Raw genomic sequence first — 25,040 nt, 5'->3', positions numbered from 1 at the left:
CAACCTGTCAACCAGGTAAGTAAGGAAGACTATCTGAATGGGATACAGATTAGAATTCAAGACAGTTTTTTTTTTTTTAATGAGAATATTTCCACTTTCTTTATATCACACCCATCTTGCACAGCCTGTTAACAGCCCAGCTTCTTTTCTGCATGTGGCATTAGAGAGAGCTTCCCAGAGGATCCAGAGGAACATGAGAATTTGTTTAATGTTCTTTTTATTCTTTTATGTATATTCACAAAGTGTACATCTTCATCATAATGCACAAATTAATAAAAAAAAAACATTAACGTTTGGTTAGAATTGGGACTCGGATCAGTAAATGTGTGCACCAAAGATGAAAGGAATGACGTGAAGTTGTTCTATCTCGCCGTTCATTCTTACTGATGGGTTCAGAGCCTATCCCTCGTCTCCGAGTCAGCCTACCACAAAGCTGGAGGTCTTCAAATAGCTCGAGGCCAAGTCCCTATCCCATGACGCACCTAGAATTACCTCAGATCTAGTTTGCCACTGCAGCAGATCGGAGGTTCTCATTAGCTCGGGCCAGTAAAACTTATTTTTTGAATATTTCTTCCTTATATTAATAACTAGATAGTTTTAGGCAGTTTTAGATATTTTTATAAAGCTCTTATAGCTTATTAGTATTTTTAGCTACACTGGATTTCCCTTTCCCTGGTGTGCTTTGTATTTCTAGTTGGCCCCTTGTTTTTAGGCCCAATTTAAAGAGTTTATTACCCCCACCAGTGGCCACAGTGACCATGGATGCTTCCCTGATTGGGGGAGGGCATTTTCAGGGAAGAACAGCCCAAGACACATGGACCGATCAAGAGACACATCTACGTATCAATGTCTTAGAGATGAGAGCAGTACTTTTGGTGTTTCAGTACTTTCAGGACTCTCTTCCTCTAGGTACGATTGTGATTCAGACAGATAACATGTCAGTGGTCTGGTACTTGAACAAACAAGGAGGAGCCAGGTCAGGTCATACCCCCTTTGTTGCGAGGCCCTAAGAGTATGGCAGTGGGCGATTTCCACCCAGTGCTTTCTGTTAGCAACACACATCCCGGGGAAATCCAACATGATAGCAGAGAAGCTGAGCAGAGCAATTTTTTGCCCCAAGAGTGGTCCCTCAAGAAAGAGATAGCGGACAGGATATTCCACAGATGGGACCAGCCCCGCTGTGACCTTTTTGCCAGTCACATGAACATGAAATGCAGAAGCTGATTCCCCCTCCGAGAGAAACCCCAAGGGACGCACTTGTTCACGATTGGCCTCCGGGTCTCCTCTATGCCTTTCCACAAATCCCGTTGATACCCAAGGTTCTACAGAAAACAAAATCTCTGGGAAGGACTATCATTCTTATAGCCCCTCATTGGCCTTGTCAGTTTTGGTTCCCCTTACTTCAACTTCATCTTTTGGAGGACCCTTGGATTCTGGATCCAGTTACGGACCTTCTGACACACCCGTCAGGGGAACTTCATCCTTTTCTGCAGTCCCTGAAGCTGACAGCTTGGCTGCTCCAATTCCCATCATAGCCAGGTTCCATAACCTTTCCAATGAGACCAAGCAAATTCTCTTATCCTCTCATAAATCTTCTATGAGGAAGCTATACCTTAGCAAATGGAAAACATTTCTATATGGGCCTCTAAAAACAATATTGATGCTTACCAAGCCCCTGTGGCCTCTATACTAGAATTCTTAATCATGATCTTCAATCAGGGAGCTGCAGCAGCCACACTCCATGTTCAACTTGCTGTCATTTCTAACTTTCATCTTGGATTTGAAGGATTGAATATTACGTCACACAAATTATCCAAAGCCTTTCTCAAACGGACTTTTCATCTCAGACCACCTGTGAAATCACCCTATTCCCCATGGAATCTAAATGTTATGCTTTCCCGCATCATTCTTCCTCCATTTGAACCAGCCTCCTCATGTGATCCCAAATTTTTGTCATGGAAGACTATCTTTTTAGTGGCTATTACTTCTGCCCACAGAGTGTCAGAGCTTCCGGCCTTATCCATTAAACCTCCTTACTTGATTTTCTATGCTGACAGAGTCTCACTTAGAACAAATCCCTCTTTTTTGCCCAAGGTTTGCACTGAATGTAATCTTAACCAAATTATTGATTTGCCAGTTTTCTTCCCCAATCACTTCAGCAATTTAGAATACATGCTGCATAAACTTGATGTTCACAGACAGCTCAAATTTTATTTGGACAGAAAAAAAGATTTCAGGAAATTAGAGCAGCTTTTTGTTTCCTTTTCTGACTCCAAGAATGGTATGCCAGTGGGTAAAACAACTTTGTCTAAATGGCTGTCTAATTGTATGTATTACCTTTGTTTATTCAGCTGCCAATATGCCCCTACAGCATAAGATTAAAGCTCACGCAACCAGAGCAATTTCTACATTTTTTGCCTTTTCTGCCAGACTTCCTATTGGTAACATTTGTGCAGCAGCCACTTGGTCAAACCCTCATACCTTTATCACTCATTATAAGGTTGACAGAGCCTCCTTTGGATCCACTGTCCTGAAAAATATACTCCCGTGAGCCACCTGAGGTTGATGGTGCTTGGGACACTACCCGTCAGTAAGAATGAACACATAAAGACATTATGTACTTACCATAATGTTCCATGTGAGTTGTTCATCTCACCTTCATTCTTACGTCCCTCCCTCCTACCTCCTCCTGGGCTTTTAGATGACCGAGATGCTGGTTCCATCCTGGTTTCTCAACCCTTCTATACCTTCTCTTGGGAGTGATAGAATGACATATGGTATTGTTATATGCAGCAAACAAGGTCTGAGGTAATTCTAGGTGCATCATGGGATAGGGACTTGGCCTCGAACGATTTGAAGACCTTGAGCTTTGTAGTAGGCCGACTCGGAGCCGAGGAATTGGCTCCAAACCCATCAGTAAGAATGAAGGCGAGATGAACAACTCACATGGAACGTTATCGTAAGTACATAACGTATTTTCCCCCCATTAGATAAGTACACTCTAATGAATCTTGTTTTTGGCTTAACAGGAAGCACACTTACATTTCATATTAGAAAAATCATAAAACTTAGATGTCAGTAATTTTTTTTCTAACACTATATGCTTTGATTTGTTTTCCATTTTTGACACTGTAGTACAGCATTGGGGTTCTACCCCCCCCCCCTTACACGCCGTCTTTTTAGATGAGATGTTAAACTGAGTTCCCATCTGTCAGAGCAGGTGATAGCGCAGGTGGATGCAAAAGATCTGACTACAGCTTACATTCCTATACTGAGAATCAGTCCTGGGTTTGAATACCACAGGCTCTATTTTGCGTATTGTGTGACTCTAAGCAAGTCAGTTAACCAAACAATGCCCCCGGACTGAGCCTAAAATGGGTCATGCTTTACCCCAGTTAACAGACACTTATGCTTTGCGAATAGTTCAAAGGGCATCATCCTTGGCTTTGATGCTGCAGAGATCAGAAACTTGAGTTCTATTCCTATAGCAGGTGCTTGGATTCAAGTACTATACCAAAGTAGTGATGCAACATTAGGGGAGTGCTGCACTTCTGAGCTGCAGTTCTTCAGATAAGATGTTAAACTGAGATCCCACTTGTCTTAAGTTGATCTTAGCTTAGGTGGATGTTAAGCATAACCATGGCAGTTAAGAGTAGGCATTTCCCTGGTGCTCTGGTCCTGTAGTCATGATGATTGGATGGGTAGACACTAACTTGCACCATGTTTGGACTTGCTTGATGTGGGAGGTGAGCACTATTAAATACTTGAAAAAGGGTGGTAAGATCTTTGTGTGGCTTTTTAAAAATGCTTATGACTAGGCATGTTTTGACTGCTGTGATTACTTGCCTTGTATTGTTCCCTGTCTACTGATATGGGCTGCTCTGGGAGAATGTGAACAACAATCCCAGATATGTAAACCCTGACTTTCATAATTGGTCCTCCTTTATTGTCTTCCTCAACTCATACCACACTTTCCCCACTTACCCTTCTGCAGTACATTTATCCTGTTTTTCCCAAATACCTCACCCAGAAGCTCTTCTCCTGAAGGTACAGCCCTTTTATCCCCTTATGTATGTGCATTCTGCTACCGTTCTCTGTTCTTCTCCTCTTCAAACCTTTCTTTACAGTAAAGTCACAAAAACTTCACTCTCTCTTTTCCCCAGAAGAAACTGGTCACTATACCTGTTCCATTTTCTTTATTATGGTTTGTCAATGTAATCATGAAAATGTTACTTGTTTCTCCTTTCTTTGTCTCCTCATCATGAGTTCCCCAGTGCCTACCCAGGCTTCCCACTCATTCTACCAGCCTGACTCACCTCACCTCCATGAATTTCCGTAAATACTAGGCTTGTTTTTCCTCAGATCAACTGGATTTGCCTCATTCTTCCAGCTGGGCACGGTCAGAGTTTTGATCCTTCTCCACCCCATGCCTGTATTTCTTTTCGGTCTCTTCAACTTTAGTCATTCCATTTCTATATTCCAGCCCCCAAAACAAACTCTTATTACCCATATATACTTGCTTCCCATACCCTTCTACTGTTTCCACACAGTTGGACTAAAATGTCCGTTCCTCACAATTCCACCACATGTGCTGTTCTTCTGCCTCTGGGTATGTCATTTTGCCAACATCCAGCTGAGTTCCTCTATGCCTACTCCTCATTTTCTTGTGTGTGAGAGACCACTTGTGCCATATTCTTAATTGTTGATTTGGGTAGTTATACGGCGACTCTCTCTCATTTGATCATCTGTTTTCACCATATTCAGGAAATCCTTCTATTTGGCCCAGTTAGTTTCTAAGTCAGTATCTTCAAGATCTTGAGAAGTAACCCCTGTGTTCTTCCCTTATCAGACCCATCATCAGATATAGGTATGTAAAAATCCAAGTATATCGTTTAACTGGAAAGGCCCCAAGAAGTTTTTAACAAAGAAGATAACGGGCCTTAAATTCTTCAGCAACCCTAACAGATAAACAGAGCTATCCTTGTACTCAATAGCTTCTGGCTGCTCCAAGGTGACCAGTGTCTTTCTTTTTGAGCTGTGGAAGACCCAATCCTCTTTGACCTCCTCTATGTATTCGTAAAACCAGTGGTTCTACAAACACCTGAACTACAAAACCATCACTATATAAACACAAGTACGAGGATATTTTAATAGACATGTAATATGATTAATACACAATTAGGTCCTTCCAACAGCCCAAGATAACAAAATTGTATTAACTTTAACTTGAATATTTCCAGCCTTTGATGTCTTGTTACAGTGTAAAGCCTAGATACATTACACTTAAGAAAATATGCTTTCTTACTTTAATATCAATAGCATAAACAGCAGTCAGTGCTATCCTGCTGTACTCCTCCCACCTCAGTTTAAAATAGTTCTGCTTACTACACAGAAATGTTTTACAGTATAACATGCAGTTTACATCAGGACAGTTATTAATTAATTATTAATAAGTACACACCATTTTTATCTACAGCTATTTATTCAGTCCCTTTATTGTCTTTCTAAACATTATTGAAAAAGCAGAGGTTATGCTTTAGCATAGGATTTATGAACCACCCAAAAGACATGCCCCTTACATAGTCTCACAGGGGGAAGTGAGAAGGCAGTTGAAATTAAAGAACTGCAGGTTTATACTAAGGGAGTATGCTAATAGTAAGAGAAAGAGTAAGGTTTTATGTATCATGAAACACAGGTTAGACACATCTGAGGTCCACAGTGTTATTTTGAAAAATGTTGGCAGTTTTGTTTTTCTTCTGACTTACTTAAATTTACAGGCAAGAGCTGTAACTTCTGTTATAAAAGGGATGGGAACATAAAGCGATCACTAACAAAGATTATACTGACCTTAAACATTGTGTAGTACATGGAGCACAGTAAATTATTGTCCAATGCCCAGAAAAAAAGAGAAATCAGTTAAGTGCTTCTGTAGCACGAGACCTGATCTTTTCAAATGTTAGGCAACCACTGATTCACTTCAGGTCAGGTATCATGCTAGGCAGTTAAACCTGCCAGTACTGACCAGCAAACAACAACAGCAGAATTTAAAACAGATTTGTTTTTCCTGTTGTCTGTGCCGGTAATGTGTCCCTGACTTTCTGTAACTTAAGAAAGTATGTTACTGCCTTGTAGTACATGAAGCAGATAAAGATCTATGGACTACAAAGAATTATGATTGGGTCTCTGACATCTGTGTCTTTAACACACAATAAGCCAATTATTAGTTATTGGCAGAACTGGCAGGTTTCCATACAATAACTGCGTATGTGTTGATTTTTTAAGCAGATTGATTTCTTTGTTCACTCCGTTAAATAAGAGCTGTGCTGACTGTACCTGTTATTGTTATTTGTGTGGCACATTGCCTACATAAAATATTTTACACATTTCAAAAAACTGTAAATGTAAAACAAGTGTACAGGTAATTCGGTTACCATCAGTTTGGTGAATGAGATGAGTTTCAAAGACTGAAACATTTAATCGTTTCAGCTGTGTCGAATAGCTGTTTATTGGTTATTGATTCACAGTATATGTGTACTTTTTTTTTATAGAACCAGTTATAAAAATATGAGCTCAGCAACGCAAAATGTTAGAAAAAAACGTTTATTAAAACAAACAAAGCTTTCAGGTAAAAACCCTTCATCCGTGTATAAAAGACGGCACCTACCTCTCCTCCTTTATGTAAAACACAGGAAATAATTGTCAGTTAATCAGTTAATATGCAAAATATACATTTAAAAAACACATGTATAAATATATATATATATATATATATATATATATATATATATATATATATATATATATATATGTGTGTGTGTGTATGTTGCGTCTTTCGGCTTTTCCCGGTTAGGGGTCGCCACAGCGGAACTCCGGTCCGCTAATGATTGGTAGTTGATTTTTACGTGCCGAGTTACCAGCCCTGACGCACAACCTTAAACGAAGGTACGCCCATTCACGCATGTCTCCACGCAGAAGACGCTCTAACTGAGAATCGAACCGGAGAGCGTCTTACTGTGAGGTGACAATGCTACTGCAGCACCTTACCATAATAAAAATATATTAATACATAATAAAACAATACAAAATGCATCACTTAATGTAAGCACATCTGCTTAAATTTTAATACAGGCTTAACTGACACCATCTGATTTAAACCAGGGAAAAGATCAGCATTCATCTTTAATATCCATTCCAGTACCTGATTTTCTAGTCTGTTGTTTAAATCACCGCCCCGAATATTGACAGAGACCCGAGCTATCACCCTAAATTTAAAACTATGTTCAGCCCCATATTCACTAATATGTTTAGCTAGGGAATTAGTACTTATACTTCTTTTAATATCTGATCTGTGCTCTGTGATCCTGTCTTTTAATTTTCTCATCGATTTTCCTACATAAAATGATGGACATATAATACATGTAGCAAGACAAACTATACGAGTAGAATTACAGGTGGCTGGACAATAGAATTTAAATTCCTTCCCAGTTACTGGATGGACAAATACCTGATTTCTATTTATAACATCACAACATGAACAATTGTGACATGGAATAGTGCCAGAAAAATTATACTTGGGTATATATGCACTACTACAAAGGTCTTTGTAACATAACTTTTGCTTAAGATTAGGATAATTAGAGAAAGCATATGACAGGGTGCCTAGAGAGGAGTTGTGGTATTGTATGAGGAAGTCGGGAGTGTCAGAGAAGTATGTAAGAATTATACAGGATATGTACGAGGGTAGTGTTACAGTGGTAAGGTCTGTGGTGGGAGTGACGGATGCATTTAAGGTGGAGGTGGGATTACATCAAGGATCAGCTCTGAGCCCTTTCTTATTTGCAGTGTTGATGGACAGGTTGACAGAAGAGATCAGACAGGAGTTCCCATGGACTATGATGTTTGCAGATGACATTGTGATTTGTAGTGAGAGTATGGAACAGTTGGAGGAGACCCTGGAGAGGTGGAGATATGCTCTAGAGAGAAGAGGAATGAAGGTCAGTAGGACTAAGACAGAATATATGTGTGTGAATGAGAGGGAGGATAGAGGAATAGTGAGGATGCAGGGAGTAGAGGTGGTGAAGGTGGTTGAGTTTAAATACTTGGGATCAACAGTTCAGAGTAATGGTGAGTGTGGAAGAGAGGTGAAGAAGAGAGTACAGGCAGGATGGAGTGGGTGGAGAAGAGTGTCAGGAGTGATTTGTGACAGACGAGTACCAATAAGAGTGAAAGGGAAGGTCTACAAGAGGGTAGTGAGACCAGCTATGTTATATGGGTTGGAGACAGTGGCATTGACAAAAAGGCAGGAGTCAGAGCTGGACGTGGCAGAGTTAAAGATGTTACGATTTGCACTGTGTGTGACAAGGGTGGACAGGATTAGGAATAAGTATATTAGAGGGTCAGCCTAGGTTGGAAGGTTTGGAGACAAAGCCAGAGAGGCAAGATTACATTGGTTTGGACATGTGCTGAGGAGGGATGCAGAGTATATTGGGAAAAAGATGCTAAGGATGAAGCTGCCAAGTAACAGGAAAAGAGGAAGGCCTAAGATAAGGTTTATGGATGTGGTGAGAGATGACATGCAGGTGGTTGGTGTGACAGAGCAAGATGCAGAGGACAGGAAGAAATGGAAAAAGATGATCCGCTGTGGCGACCCCTAATGGGAGCAGCTGAAAGAAGACGACGGTATGAAAAACTTGGATAATCACCAGTCAGCATTCCCAGTTCTGGTATAGATTTTAAAATATTCCAATTCCCTCTAATGATTCTTTTTATTACCGTCGAAGCTCTACTATATGTTGTAACATATCGTATCGTATCACTTATAGCTTGTCTATTGCCAAAACTCGGTCTGGCAGACGATGACCTCAAGTATAGTTCTTCATCCATTTCTTGATTAAGTATACCTTCATCATAACCTCTATCAAGAAATTCTTGTTTAAGTTCATTCATCTGTCAAAAGCACTTGTCAATAACAGAGTTCAACTTACTTATACGGATGAATTGACCCTTACTAATTCACAATTCCCCTAAACACATGGGGTGCATGCATACTACAGCGGTGTAGAAACTTATTCCTATGTACCGGTTTATTATGTACAGTAGTACACAAGTCGAGACCATTATAGTCTATAGTAATATCAAGAACATTAATACTCTTGGTTGAGCTGGACAGTGTAAATTTCAAAAGTTGTATGCTAGAATTCAAGTATATCAAAAACTCATTTAATTTTGGTTTAGTCCCATACCAAATAAAGAAAAGATCATCCTCAAAACATTTGAAACATTTAACTTTAGAGCAAAATTCTACAGGCCTATTGTATACGACCTAATTCTCCCATTTGTCAAGGACAAGGTTTGCATTTGTATTGACAGTGGCAGTACCCATTGTCACCCTCGAAATCTGGTGATAGATCTTATTATCAAACACAGAAAAGTTGTTATTAAGAACAATCTCTAGTAACTCACAGATAGTTTCTACATATCTACCTTTATGAGATCCATTTTTACACATAAATTCCCTGATAGCATCTATACCATATGTATTTGGTATCATAGTAAACAAAGACTGAATATCAAGGGTAACCAACAAAAAATGATCTTGTTGTTTAGTGGAAAACCAGTCATACATGTAACCCAAAAAAATCATTGGGGTCCTTAATATAGCTCTTAACATTTGGTAAAAATTGTGACAGAACATTCTGCAGATACATTGAAATGGGTTCAGTAATCGACCCCCTACCAGATACATTCGGTCTCATAGGGGGTTTTTCTAAGGATTTATGAACCTGGGTAAACCATATAATACTGGAATTCTAGGAAATGGGACATTGAAATAACTAAACATTTCAGTTGTGATGTCATTCATAGCCTGTAAAATAAAACAGCAGCATTAATAACATTAATATGTCTATTAACACCATCCTTTCCAACAAGCCTAAAAATGTTTACATCAGACAAAAACTTATACATTGCATCAAGATATTGTGTTTTATTCATCAGTACAATAGCACTTCCCTTGTTGTCAGCCTCCTTAATAACAACATTCTCATTGGTAATTAATTTTTCAGGGAGCTACGTTCATCAACTGATAAGTTAAAGTACTTATGAAATATGTTCTTATCGTATGCTTCCGCTTCCCTTATTTGTAACTCACACACATTTTGAAATGCATGTATATGTTTTTGTCAGATGTAAATATTTTTAACTCGTTGGAAAGGATGATGTTAATAGACATGTTAATGTTATTAATGCTGCTATTTTTGATTTACAATGTCCCATTTCCTAGAATTCTAGTATTATATGGTTTACCCAAGGTTAATAAATCCTTAGAAAATCCCCCTATGAGACCGATTTTATTGGGTAGGGGGTGGATTACTCAACCCATTTCAATGTATCTGCAGAATGTTCTGTTACATTTGTTACCAAATGTTAAGAGCTATATTAAGGACACCAATGATTTTTGGGTTACTTGTATGATTGGTTTTCCAGTAAACAACAAGATAATTTTTTGTTGGTTACCCTTGATATTCAGTCTTTGTTTACTATGATATCAAATACATATGGTATAGATGCTATCAGGGAATTTATGTGTAAAAATGGATGTCATACAGGTAGATATGTAGAAACTATCTGTGAGTTACTGGAGATTGTTCTTAATAACTTTTGTGTTTGATAATAAGATCTATCACCAGATTTTGGGGGTGGCAATGGGTACTCCCATTGCCAATATATATGCAAACCTTGTACTTGACAAATGAGAGAATAAGGTCGTATACAATGGGCCTGTAGAATTTTGCTCTAAAGTTAAATGTTTCAAATGTTTTGTAGATGACCTTTTCTTTATTTGGTATGGGACTTGTACAGAATTAAATGAGTTTTTGATATACTTGAATTTTAGCATACAACTTTTGAAATTTACAATGTCCAGCTCAACCAAAAGCATTAATTTTCTTGATATTGCTATAGACTGTAATGGTCTCGACTTGTGTACTACTGTATATAATAAACCGGTACATAGGAATACGTTTCTACACTGCTGTAGTATGCATGCACCCCATGTGTTTAGGGGAATTACTAAGGGTCAGTTCATCCGTATAAGTAGGTTGAACTCTGTTACTGCAAGTGCTATCGACAGATGAATGAACTTAAACAAGAATTTCTTGATAGAGGTTATGATGAAGGTATACTTAATCAGGAAATGGATGAAGTACTATACTTGAGGTCATCGTCTGCCAGACCCAGTTTTGGCAATAGACAAGCTACTAATGCTCGGGCTGAACAAGCTATAAGTGATAAGATCCGATATGTTACAACATATAGTAGAGCTTCGACAGTAATAAAAAGAATCATTAGAGGGAATTGTAATATTTTAAAATCTATACCAGAACTGGGAATGCTGATTGGTGATTATCCAAGTTTTTCATACCATAATTGTCCTAATCTTAAGCAAAAGTTATGTTACAAAGACCTTTGTAGTAGTGCATATATACCCAAGTATAATTTTTCTGGCACTATTCCATGTCACAACTGTTCATGTTGTGATGTTATAAATAGAAATCAGGTATTTGTCCATCCAGTAACTGGGAAGGAATTTAAATTCTATTGTCCAGCCATCTGTAATTCTACTCGTATAGTTTGTCTTGCTACATGTATTATATGTCCATCATTTTATGTAGGAAAATCGATGAGAAAGTTAAAAGACAGGATCACAGAGCACAGATCAGATATTAAAAGAAGTATAAGTACTAATTCCCTAGCTAAACATATTAGTGAATATGGGGCTGAACATAGTTTTAAATTTAGGGTGATAGCTCAGGTCTCTGTCAATATTCGGGGAGGTGATTTAAACAACAGACTAGAAAATAAGGTACTGGAATGGATATTAAAGATGAATGCTGATCTTTTCCCTGGTTTAAATCAGATAGTGTCAGTTAAGCCTGTATTAAAATTTAAGCAAATGTGCTTACATTAAGTGATGCATTTTGTATTGTTTTATTATGTATTAATATATTTTTATTATGGTATGTACACACACACACACACACACACACACATATATGTATGTGTGTGTCTCTGTATATGTGTGTGTGTATATATATATATATATATATATATGTGTGTGTGTGTGTGTGTGTGTGTATGTATATGTGTATATAATATATATATATATATATATATATATATATACATAGATTTTTTTTATACATGTTGTGTTGCTTTTTAAATGTGTATTTTGCATGTTAATTGATTAATTGACAATTATTTTCTGTGTTTTATATAAAAGAGGAGTGGTAGGTGCTGTCTTTTATACACTGATGTAGGGTTTTTACCTGAAAGCTTTGTTTGTTTTAATAAACAACTTTTTGTAACATTTTGCATTGCTGAGTGTGTATTTTTATAACTGGTTCTATTTTCTATGACCTGAGCCTTGTCCCTGTTATCGCGATTGGCTTATTGTACATTTTTTTATAAATGCTATTAGGAAATGCATGTCTGCCTTGAAGTTAAAACAGAAGTATAAAAATCTTGCTACTAATTTGAAATTTCTTTGGTGAACTAAACGTTGTCAGTCTTCTTGTAATTATGTCCATCACACTTGTATATGTGATACTTCTGTGTTTACTTTTTTTTTTTTTTTTTGTGAATCTTTTCACCTGGGCTGTGCCTGCAAACAGTCTATAGTGATCAGTTTACTACTCTGGTAAATAAACTAAGCTAAAATAAAAATACATTTTATATTGTACTTCTGTATTAGAATTATTGTCGCGGTGGTACAGCGGTAGCATTGTTGCCTCACAGCAAGAGGTTCTCCTTTTCGATTCTCGGCTGGAGTGCCTTCGGTGTGGAGTCTGCATGTCCTCCCTGCGATCGAGTGGCCTACGAAAGACATGCGTGAATGGGCATGCCTTCATTGAAGGTTGGGTGTCGGGCTGGCAACTCGGCACCATAAAATCGACTGCCAATCATTAGCGGACTGGAGTTCCACTGTGGTGACCCCTAACCGGGAAAAGCCGAAAAGACAAACAAACAACTGCTGTATTAGAATTGTTATTTTTTGTTACTGTCTAGATTTTTATCTGCATTTGCTGACTGGTTGATAGAATTTTTTATTGTTGGAAATTTGTAGTAAAAATTGTGGTTTTCAAAAAGTAAAAATACAAAAAAACAAGGATGCAGAAATATTGCCTAGATATTGAGAAGCGGAATGACAAGTATGCCTTGGTGAAGCATAGAAAAGAAACCTCATTTGCACAGTATTAAATTAAAACTTCAAACAGGTCCTACTCAGTAAGACAGGAGGTGATTTGAAAAAAAGAACAATGGAATTGTAAGACTGTTATTAACATACATTGCTCAATTCTTGTTTAGGTTTTGGTTTCATTAAATTCTAGAGCATGAGGCTATTTTGTAAGAGCTAGAACTTTTAAGGCATTTATTAAATCCAATGTAATATCTGAGATCTTGTTCTGTTTTGCAAAAGGTGTAAGTATGATAGGGCTTCAAGACTGTTGTTGTTCTTTTGGCTTTTCCCTGCGGAGAAAATTTTTTACACATTAAATGTGCATGATTGATTTTATTCAATTTCGTAAATCGTTTGGAGTTTAAGTTGGCCTGGATTCTGTCAGGTTGCATTGCTTTTGTGGTGCCTGGTTGCTGAGTAATTTTCTTTGTGTTAATTATTTGAATTTGAAGTCACAAGACCTTACCTTCTGAACCTTATATAGTTTTCCATTAGGTTAGGGTTGCATTTTCTAGTAAGCCTTTTATATTCCTAAAACAATGTTGGGCGATGGCTTTAATTTAAAAATCTAGCCTTCTTCCCTTTAACTTTCATTCTCAAAATTTGAATGAGTGCTTGTTTCACCTTGCAGATTCTGTAACACAGCTTTTGGTTGCATTTCCAAATCAGGGGAAATTAGAAATACTGACCTGCATTTTCTTTCCTTTTCTCCTTGAAAGAATGTATTTCCTGTAGGAAAACATGTAATTTCAAGTTGGATTGCTAGCTGTTTTTAATTTTATAGTGTCTTGTTAAGTAATCTTACTCAAGGAACTGTTAGGGCACATTTTTTCAGAGGTGCTACTACCTCAGTGGTCTTTCGAAGAATACAAGCAACACCTATTTGAAAAGCAATAACCTGGTCTATAGTGGATACTTTCACTAAGCATCACAAGTTATGTTGCATTTCCAAAGCAGTAGAAGACTTTGCTACAGCTTTTATCAAATGGATGTTGGCTGGGTCCTTCACCTGGCTTTTGGATTCATAGCTCTGTAATTTACTCACTGTTAAAGATTAAATTGTGAGTACTTGGCATTGGAGAGGCATATAGTTTTTTCTGCAAAGTACTCACTGTAACAGTAAGTAATGGAGCCTATTCATGTATTCACTGTTTAAGTTCATTAACCCATTCTTCTTTCATTATGATCTGTCTTTTTTGCTAGTTATATGTTTTTGGTCTTGATGTACTGTTGCACTTTGATTGGGATATCTGCAGAATGTGAGCAGGATGACATTTACAGCAAGACATAGCCTGTTACACAGCTTAAATGCATTAGTATGAAACATTTTTTGAAAGAATGCCTGTTTTAATGAAGTTGCGGTGTAGCCCTAGCTGGATGTAATGAGTATTTTTGGTAGGGTACATTGATAACATGTTATGGTCATTAGGTTTTCATGGTGTGATTTCCTGAGAGAAACATCTTGCCTCTGTTCTGGGGTCACTAACAGGGAATGACATTTAAGCATCCTGTTGATGTGGACCAGGAATGGGGGTTCACATCATATTTTTGCTTTACTTGAGAAATGTTAACATTTTTTTTTGAAGAACCTCGGCTTTGAAATCTAGGTAGTTCCTCCTTATCTGTAAAGCAAGGAGTATTAGCTTGGCCTGCCAGTCAGGAAGGTGCCCTGTCACTATGTAAAAGCATGAGCCAAATGACTGCCCCTTGTGAGGGAATACAAGTCATTGTTAACTTTGAACACACCGGTGGGTTCTGTCATTCTTACAATGAGTAGCCGTTGCACTTGGCTGTCCTAGTTCCAACATTTCTTGCATTGGAAGTACTGCCACATTCCCGACCTTTCCAGTGTGGTGGGAGATAGCCTTGCTGTTTGAGTTGGTTTTTTGATTACATACTGCAGCCCTGGCTTGCTAGGGGTATCTGAAAATTTTGATACCATCTTGGGAGCCTTCTGTTCACTTGACCAGTGGTGCCAGTTAGATTACCATCTCCCTTTTGGTTGAGCTATATGATATGAATCATGTTTATCTTTGTCTGTTTAGTTTACCTCAGAGCTCATTTCATTGTAGGTGATACTTATTACAGTGTTTAGCCTTTCATCACCCAATTTAAAGGCAGGAAAACTGTTGGTCTAGAATGTCAAAAATTCATCTCCAGCTCCACACAGTATCCTAAATTGTAAGATCAAGAAACTTTCTCCTCTTTCTTTTGAGACGGACTATTCTGTCTTCCATGGTTGTGTCCTGCAAGACTCTCTTTTTAGAAACAGTAGTTCTGTCATAAAAAAACATTGAAAGTTCAGTGTGTCCTGATCAAAAAAAGTCATTGTCTTCTGTCCCTTAAATTCTAGATCTGCTTAAAGATAAGCTCTCATTTCTTTCCAGTGATGATCTCTGAGATTTCCTTGAATAGTAAAATGTGTACTTACCAAATTATACATTTGGATTGGCAGTTCCATCCTCATTACCAGCAGGGCTAAGACCAGCAGAATTTAGCCCAGCCATAGAAATGTTCACAGACTACAAACCCCTCTCTTTTTTCTCACAGTGTTGTGCACCTCAGTACCTTTCTTCAGATCGCATAATTTATTGAATGTACATAATAAGTAACAGTTTTAGGAGTCATTATAAACAGGCTAGTTTTATCTAGGCTGGGAGAAAGTGGTCTGGAACGGTAATGAGGGTGGAACTGCCAGTCCATTTCCATTATTATGGTATGTACATAACTTTTTTATCTGTAATTGAAATTCCATCCTCAGTGCCAGCAAGGCCAAGCCCCAGGCAAAGCCTCTTGGGTGGATCCTCCTGAAAAAAATGTTCTGCCCTGAAAACTAATGACACAAAAGGAAGTCCTGAATGTAGAGAGCACGGCCAGCTTCTAGTGTCTTGCAAAAGTATTTAGCAGTGCCTGCATAGCAGCTGCACAAATACCATCCAAGAATGCATTTTTGAACATTGCCTTTGGAGTGATCATAGCCCTGAATGAATGAATGAGCCATTGGCTCTGAGGATAAAGTTTTATTAATTTTGTTAAAATAAAATCTGATAAAATTTGAAAACCATGTAGTCAGCATTAAATGTGGGATTTTGATGCTTAGTTTGTGTTGGAGTGTGATAAAAGAAGTTGAGAATCTTTTCTTATTGCCTTTGCTCTGCCAAGATAAAACCTGAGTTACCTGTGAACATCCATACAGTGCAACAGATGTTGACATCTATTAGAGTAATTTGGGAAGAAAACTAGCAAATTAATGGCTTGGTGTAAATTTGCCTCTGGTGCAACCTTAGGCATGAAAAAAAATTGTTCTCATGGATTCTGTCTTGGTGGAATAACAAATAAGGAGGATGAACAGACAGGGCTTTCCATTCATAAATTCTCTTAGCAGAAGTAAAAGCAAGGTGACAGAGTTAGATTTTTCTAAAATAAAGTGAAGAGCTTGGGAGGGATGAAATCCTTTACTGGTAGATGCAAGAGAGATGCGCCCTTGAAAAAAATGTTTTACCTCTTAAGGAGGCTAGTGACAAAGTGCTGGTGCCCCAGTGGAAATTGTATGTCTGATAAATGTACTTACATTGTAGAATAGCTAACAACAGAGTCATAAATTTGGATCATATACTCCAGAGTAGATGGAAGTGGGGCAGTGAGGGAATCCATGCCATGGACAATGGCGTAAATGGAAAAATTTGTGTACTTATGTATGCTTTCCTGAAATTGGAAAAAACATGTAATTAGGTATGGAGTCTGAAGGTTCAGGTAAGTCTTGAAATCACATTTCATGGATCTGTCACACAGACTTTGGCTTTATGCATTTTGGCTTTCTCCAGGAACTTTGGAATAAAGGAAAATGAGGGGAGGCATAAAGGAGACCAATAGACAGGCCACTTCTGGATGCTTGCATCTCTGGAACACTACCCAGAGGGCACTGTAAACAGGACATGGAATGAGCTTTTCTTCCCTTTGATCTTGAATAATCTGACATCCTTGTCTAAGGAATGAAATCTGTCATTGATTAACAATGCAAAGTGGTCACAGCAAAACTTTCTCCACTACAGAAATAGAGTTCTTGATATAATCAGACTGAAAGACCATTCTTTAAGCATGCGCAGACAATGGCTGAATCTGCCTACTAAGGAGATGGCTTGCCATGGGGTATGGTTGAAACTGAGATAGTAATTTCTTGCAAGGTCTTTTCCCCAGATTCTCAGACAAAATGGCGTAACACTAGCAAGTTGGCAGCAAATGGCTGCCAGTGGGTTGAGTCCTGCTTCACTTCTGCACTTTTGACTTTTTTGGGGGAACTCTTGTTAAGGTAGTCCTTCTGAGCAGCCTGTTTGTGTAGATATAAATCTGCCACTTTGGTGTTTGTTGCAACGTGCAGGAGTTTTAGTGATGATGTATTACAGCTGTTGGAAATGTAACAGAAGTATTAAATTGTTGATATAAATGTAGTGAATGCAAAGTAGCACTAGGAAATTTCCACTGTTGTTATTTATGTAATTAGCATGAGCTGGGAGGAAGCTTGAAGAAAGGTGTCATTAAAATTGAGATCTCATGAAAAAAGGTGCAAGTAGAGCTGGCAATGGCAGATTGTGGCTTGGTATTCTGTAAAAGAAGAGCTGTGAAGAACTGTTTTGGAGATTTCTTGATCCTGGGAGCTCCTTGGACTTATAGATTTGTTAGTTGTTTATGGTGGCTGGACTTGCTATTTATAGACCATTTTACCGTACTTCTATTCCGTATTTGTTTATGAGCGTTATTGTCTTCAGTTCTGAAAACCAAGTTTTTCAGTGCTATCCTTGGAACCTGAAATCTTGTACAATTAGTTAGAGTATTTTAATGGATTTTATATAGTCCTTTTTTGTCACTGATGCCTGTTACAGTTCTGGGTTATTGTTTTACAGAGGTCTTGGATACTGTAGTGGTCTTTTGTCTGTTATGCTTGTATTACTGCTTTAGAAGTACATTTGTTGTAGAATTTGCTTCATTTATTTTATTTATAATTTATTTGGTTTCATTCAGATAAATGTCTGTTATAATGAATTCCCTGGCCTTACAAATGAGACTTGTTAGACTGATGAGCCTATAGCTTCATGGGTCAGTAGTAGGGATGCCTTTATGGAGCATCACCATTGCTGTTTATACTTCTGGGGCTTAGCCTGTAGCCAAGCTAAGGTTAAGTAGCTTATGTGGAAGTTCTGCCAGAGAATATTCATTAGATAAAAGCTATTTTACACTGAAAATTTTAACTGTAGCCCCATTTGAGTCCAACTTCTCAGTGACACAAGTTCTTGTGTTGGAAAACATTATTTTTAGCAGCTGTTGCTTCAGCCAGAGGGGCCTTTGAGCATTAGCCCTGATGTACAAAGAGTCACGTACTTTGTTTCACAGAGACAGAGTGAGCCTTCAAACTAGTGCTTCCTTCATACCTTAGGTGATAACTGAACTTGCACTTTACCAAACTGTTTGACTGTTAGTCTTCTATGTTAACCCACAGAAATGGGGTGAAAGAATTCTAAACCTTGTAGATGTTCTTAGGCAGCTTAGTTGTTAGCCAGCAAGACTCACAAATTCAAACAGTGTAAACAACTGTTTGTTTGTCTTGTTTATGCCAGGCATATGAGGAGATCTGACTCCTGCATCTTTTTTTATTGTGAGCACATATTTTTTTTTTATTGTGAGCACTATAATAAGCACTTGGAAAGGCTAATTTGTGCCTTCTCTACTAGAACATCCACAGTAGCAATCCTTTTAAAGAATGAATCAGCTCATCTTATCAGTGAGTCAACCACATGGACAGTGGTTCTTGCTTATCTTCCTCAGCCACTACAAGCTGAAACTCAAGTCTAGAACAGACTTTGCCACGGCCATTTTGCATGACATGTTCTGATTTCCTCCTGCGCATGGAGGCAAGTAATACTTTATTTAGCACTCTTCCCACTGATTTTGACTTTTGCTGTAGCAGTGACCCCTGTGATGAATGTTATTTTGACTCTTGCTGTAGCAGTGACCCCTGTGATGAATGTTATATTTGAGTGTAGGAGCCGTAGCTGTAGATGTTCAAATAAGGTCACTGATGCAGTATAGACTCACACCCTTCTACCTTCCTTTTGCAGGAACCTCTCCCGAGTCCTGAGAGGTAAAAGGATTGGAGTAGACAAAGCATTTATTGCAGTATGGAAAAGGTAAGGCTTTCCATACAGTGGATATGCTCAGCATTCTACTGTTTCTCCGAAGTGATCATCCTCAATGAACCTTCTTCAGTATGTTGGTGTTCAACTCCAGAGGCTCTGGAAGTAAGTGAGAACATTATGTACTGTTCACTGGGGCTTTACAAACCAGGACATTGACCAGTTTTGACACCCCTTGAGGCAGGGTACACTTGCTGGTGGCCATCTTGCCAAAAAAGAACTGCAGATGGAATGAGTTTTTCTTCCCTTCAGTCTTGCATAATCCAACTTTCTTGGCTAGGGAATGAATCCAGTCCCACTGTGAGTATGTCTAAAAATTCTGGAAGTCAGGCTGGAAGGTAGACATTTGCCCGAGCTAATTCCTGTGAATATTGAACCATACTGCAGCAGTGACCCTGCTTGTATATCACTGACTGATTATAAGTATACTCGTACAACTGTACTTGCATTGCTTTTACTTTATTTCTGTATAGCAGACATTCATCAGAAACTACCATTTGTTTTGTGCGATTCTTGCCAATTCGTATATTCAAGTAACAACAAAATTTACCTGAGTCAACTTTTTAAGTACTAGTTTCTTATTTGTTAAGGGGAGCAGATGAATACATTTGTACTTAATTTTATAATTGTCTTTCAGGAGGGATAGCAGCATAATCAAAGATGAAATTAAAGCTTTCCTTGCCAATCGGAGGATTTCTCAGGCAGTTGTTGCACAGGTCACAGGTAAGAAGCATGTCTTTACCAGTAACTGTCATTTGTTAATTGTGTAAAGAGCACCGTCAATTTTTCTTACTGTTCCACTATAACCTAAGTGATCTAAGTTTAAATAAAGACTTGTGCACCTGCAGGAACTTGTATGAGGGAAGGATGGGGCTTGCCTACTCACCCTCTTCAGAGGAAGGGACGTGATTACATGATGATGGTGAGCATGTTGTTTTTTGTAGCAAAGGTAGAGACCATTGTACAAAATGGTGGCCAGGCTAGGCATGCAGGTGATTTTGAGAGGTGCAACTGCTTAAGGGGAAGAGAGAGAAAGTGCTCCTAGGGTATGTTTCATCACATGTAGTAGCTTATACAAGCATGTAAGGGTGTAGGGAAGCCATAAACTAAGCATGTAGCCTTCATTGAGGCTGTGGTGGCTCCCTTCCCCCTATTGCACTTGCATCATAAATGTGGTGAAAGACTGGCAACCCTTACTGGTGGAGTTCAACACTGGATAGCTTGGAATAAAAAGGCAAAGTTGGGTTGGCAAGGGTTCATCATGAACACTGCTCTGCTACAGATGTTCAGACATCAAACCAGGATTACAAAAAAAAAAGTTATTGCTTATTGATCCAGTCTATATAAGTACACTGAGCGAGAGAGGAGTGGAGCTTCAGAGTAATGCTTAGTAATAAAAATGACTACTAAAAGTTTTCATGTTTACTGAAAGTTGACAGAACTTTTCATTTTCAGATGGGTGTTTAGGTAAGTACTAATACCAAGCAGGGTGAGCAGCATTAGAGAACACCATCCCACCCATGTATGTGATGAGGTTCAGCATTATAGCCACTGAGGAAGGGTTTATTAGCCATGCAGATTTCACTTATATTGTCATTTCCTTTGTCTAGCACAGGATCCTGATACTATGAAGTTTTTTGTTTCCTTTGGTAGAACAAAATGTTATTGTTTGCCACATTTTCATTGCAGCAAGCTGTACAGTTCCTTTGCACTTTTTACTTTGACGCTCTTTGCTGATAAAACTGTTTTAAAGTTATATGTTTATACAATACTAATAAACTATACTCAGGTCAGATAATCAGTGCTTACACTTAATTTTCATTAATTTGCTATTGTTAAGCATGACAATCCCAATATCACAATCAGCTCTTCTGCCTAGTCTTAATATATGGTTTGCTTTAACATTGTTTCTTCAACAAAAACAGTTGAATGCACAAGCTAATTACTTACAATGTAGTTTGAGGTCAGGAATTAATTAGTGACCATATTGTTTTATTTTCACTATATTACAAATCTTAACTGTTGGACCAGTGACTTCAATTTGTATAGCAGTCTGCTTTATTAAATAACTATACAACTTAGATGGATTGTTCCTTGTCAAGCATGGTTTCTGTTACAGAATTTGTTAAAGCCCATTTTTTTAATAATGGGTTCTGTTTCTGATCTGTATTAATTTACAATTCCTTATTTTAATCTCGATCTTTTTCATCTCTCTTAATAATAGTTTGTCTCTCATTTTCCATTTTCTAGTTAATAGGTTTTTTCACCACTATCAATGCTAAATATAGCAATGCTTTCAACTCTTTAGCACATACTCGTTAAATTATCTTCCAAGTATAAGGCTTGACATGTTATTTAAGTAATTTTTGTAATAAAGTAACTGTGCATTCCTAAAATATGTGCACACAAGAACCTCTTTCTGAACCATCACATCTCCAACATATACCTCTAGTCTGTGAGAACACTTTTTCATGACCAGTAAAGTGTAGAAATATTTGTGCAAATATTTCCATGCTTCTAAATGTTCACAATTTAGTTGCATATCTTTTGTTAAAACATATTTTCCCCTCTACTGATCGTCTATAATATTGTTATTTAATCATTCACTCCATGCTGTTGTTACCTTTATACTATATTGTTTTCTCAAATCTAACATTGCCTTATATGCTCAACTTGTTAGTTTTTACAGTCTCCAATTTCTGTTCCTGCCTTTGTAATAAAATCTACAATATCTTCCTTGAACTGCAACATTAGACATGTATATGCAAGTGGCTCTGAGTTCAGTAACCCACACATTAGTCTAGCTTTATCCCATTTTATTATCTCATCCCTTTTTATCATCTGCTTCCAAAATCTCAGTTCTTTGCTGTTTCTTTAGCAAACACTTATAACATTTTCTTCTGTGTCTTTCTTATTACTGTACCAAGTATAACATATTGGTGTTGTTCTATTTTTCCAAGATCTAGCTACCTTTAGCATGAAGACTTACATAGTAATGTACGTATACGAGGCCGTACATGCCACTCTTTGATCATTTCCTGTGTCTGTCTAAATGCCCTTGTGTGATCCTTTTGTTACCTCATCAGGCACTATACATGTCTTGTACTTCCATTTGGCCATGTTAGTCTTGTAGTGTGACTCAGAATCTGGAAACCCCAGACCCGTTCCTTTGTCAGTGTTAGTTTTTCCGTTGCACTCTTTCTTCCTCTTTTTTAACACCTTTAATGAATTAACACTTAAGCCATAGGCAAACATACATTTGTGTAAAAGAAAACAAACCATGTTAACATGTTCACAGTTACAAACATTGTATGTCACTTGTATTCTTTTGTACAATTATCGTCAATCTAACATTACATAAATTGCCCAATTTTTGCCTTCCCTTAAACCTCACTCCTCTTCCAAAACATTTTTTGTGTGTATTGTTCTGACAATTTCCATTTATTTCTATGTAATTTGTTCCTGCCCTTTTCTAAAGATCCCACTTCCAGTTCTTTTGTCTCTGTTACAGTATTCACTACTTCAAGTGCAATTGGTTTAGAGTTTGATTTCCATTTTCTAGTAATTGTTTTTTGGCAGCCACCAGAATTAAATTTAACAAGGCCTTACAATGCCTAGACAGTTCAGATCCTGTGCCCCAACTGAAAATAATCATTTCCTTAGTTATACCCATTTGCTCAGCCAATGTTTCTGACAGAGTATTCTATTCCACTGAATTGTTTCCTTGTGAATTGCTTATCTAGTCTGTCTACCCCCAATCTTTTATAACCTCCCCTGATCGATTCCTGTAGTTTTTGTGCAATATTTTGTATGCCTTACTAATTATCCCTTTTTAGCAGCTGGTTCTGTTCTAGATTCATCTAAAACTCAACCAGAGCAGGTCTTTCATTTAGGATTCCCCTATCCTTTTCTGTTGCCTATAGTATTCTGATATCAAGGGAAGGCAGTCTCTAGCCTGCAGTCTAAGTGTCTTCTTGGCCTCTTCCCATTCTGTTACCTTTCTTGCCTATTCTCTGTATTCCTGCTTGCAGTCATCCTTATTGCCAAGTCTTTCTTGTGTTAGTTTAGTTCTTAGAATATTTTTTTGCTACTTTATAAATATAATATTCTGCATGGCTGTTATTCTCCTAAAGGATCTACATACAAAATCCCATTCTGTCCTTATGTCCTGAATTTCCCCCTTACTTCATCATCATCCCTTTTCACTTTTAATTAGAACCTTCTGCGTGTGTTATAAATAGAATTAATTGTGTAGCTCTAAACTATCCTGCCAAATCAGGTAATCCTAAACCACCTTGTTCTGATCAACTTATACACTTAACTATTGCTGTCTTCCCTTCTCAGGTAAATTCCTTCAACTCTTTAGTAATTATTGTCCACAACTTCTCCTTTGGGTGATAACAATATGCCTGACCTATATAAAAAGCTAAAGGGACTGAAAACATTTTTACTGATTATATCTTGCTCTCCATATCCATGGAAAAAACAGCTTCCAGTTTCTCTGTTTTTCTATTATCTTTTGTGTAGTATTTTCCCACATATCCTTAGCTGCCATAACCAAAGCCTTTTTAATCCATACACCTAAATACTTAATCTTATCGTGTCCCCATAAATATGGGTATTGCTGAACCAGTTCATTTGAGGGTACATAATTTACAGCTATAAGCCTTTGATTTATCTTCATTTATTTTATATCCCAAAAAGACTTGAAACTATTGTGAAATGTTCCACAACACTGAGACGCCTTTTTCTGGATTTTTCAGGTACAAAATAATATCATCTGCAAATAAAGCCAACTTTTCTTGATTACCATAACAATTATATCCTTGAATTTCCAAGTTGGTTATTTCTTTTGTCAATGGCTGTAAATAAAGAGGATACCCCTGCCTGGTTCCTCTCAATCTGTGGAATTTTGGATTGCTGAGCAGTTGTTCATCGTGTTTCACTGTTGCAGTCATTACTCTTGGCTTATCCTGCTGGCAGGCTACAATCAGTCGGCCAGAATTCCAAAGTCTAGGTCCGGCATCGGTTGCTGTCGCCTCTTCCCTGACGTCAGTGCGCCAGGGATATAAAAGATACAGCCGACACCATTTTCTTCAGTCTTTCTTGCCACGCGGTGCCCGAAGCAAAAGCAGTTCGCAAGTGCCGGTCGGCCGACTCCTGAGATTTTCAAATCCGAATTTCAGAACCGAAGTCTTCATTAAAGCTAAGTACCCGTTGGAAACTTTTTCTTGCTCCAGACCGATGTCAGAAAAAGTTAACAATTGTATTTCTTGTGGGAAGCAAATACCTCATAAGGATTTTCACTCTTACTGTATTCCTTGCCTAGGCCCTGGTCACAACGTTGCTAGCTGTCGGTTTTGTGCTAGATTTAACCAACGCACTATCAAGCGTCGGTTCGATTTTGCATTTCATTACTTTGGTCGAAAATTTAATTATATAATGCCGTCAGAACAGCCGACAACCGGAGTTTACAAAAAATGCAAGGACAAGGACAAGGATAGGCATCTGAGGTCCAAAACCGACGACGAAGCCTCTACTAGGCCAGTCGCCAGTTCGCCGGTTCTCAGTGATGTGCTTTCGCAGCCCCTGGCACCCGCTACCTCAGAGCCAAA

At 38.0% G+C, this 25,040-nt stretch overlaps 1 protein-coding gene across 6 annotated transcripts in view; it reads left to right on the top strand.

Annotated features, from left to right (window-relative positions):
* The window catches only part of HMBOX1 (homeobox containing 1), a 1,854,813-nt gene that overhangs the window by 765,798 nt on the left and 1,063,975 nt on the right, over nucleotides 1-25,040 (top strand). For all 6 annotated transcript variants that reach the window (XM_044062711.1, XM_044062710.1, XM_044062709.1 and 3 more), the window contains one exon: nucleotides 20,063-20,148. In XM_044062711.1, coding sequence (XP_043918646.1) covers nucleotides 20,063-20,148 — 86 coding nt within the window. The remainder of the gene's footprint in view (nucleotides 1-20,062; nucleotides 20,149-25,040) is intronic.

Source organism: Protopterus annectens, chromosome 2.part1 (assembly GCF_019279795.1).
Source record: "Protopterus annectens isolate FY-2018-M chromosome 2.part1, PAN1.0, whole genome shotgun sequence".
In the NCBI taxonomy this organism is placed as follows: Eukaryota; Metazoa; Chordata; order Ceratodontiformes; family Protopteridae; genus Protopterus; species Protopterus annectens.
The sequence above is the reverse complement of the archived record's forward strand: the minus strand, read 5'-3'. Positions and strand labels throughout refer to the sequence as shown.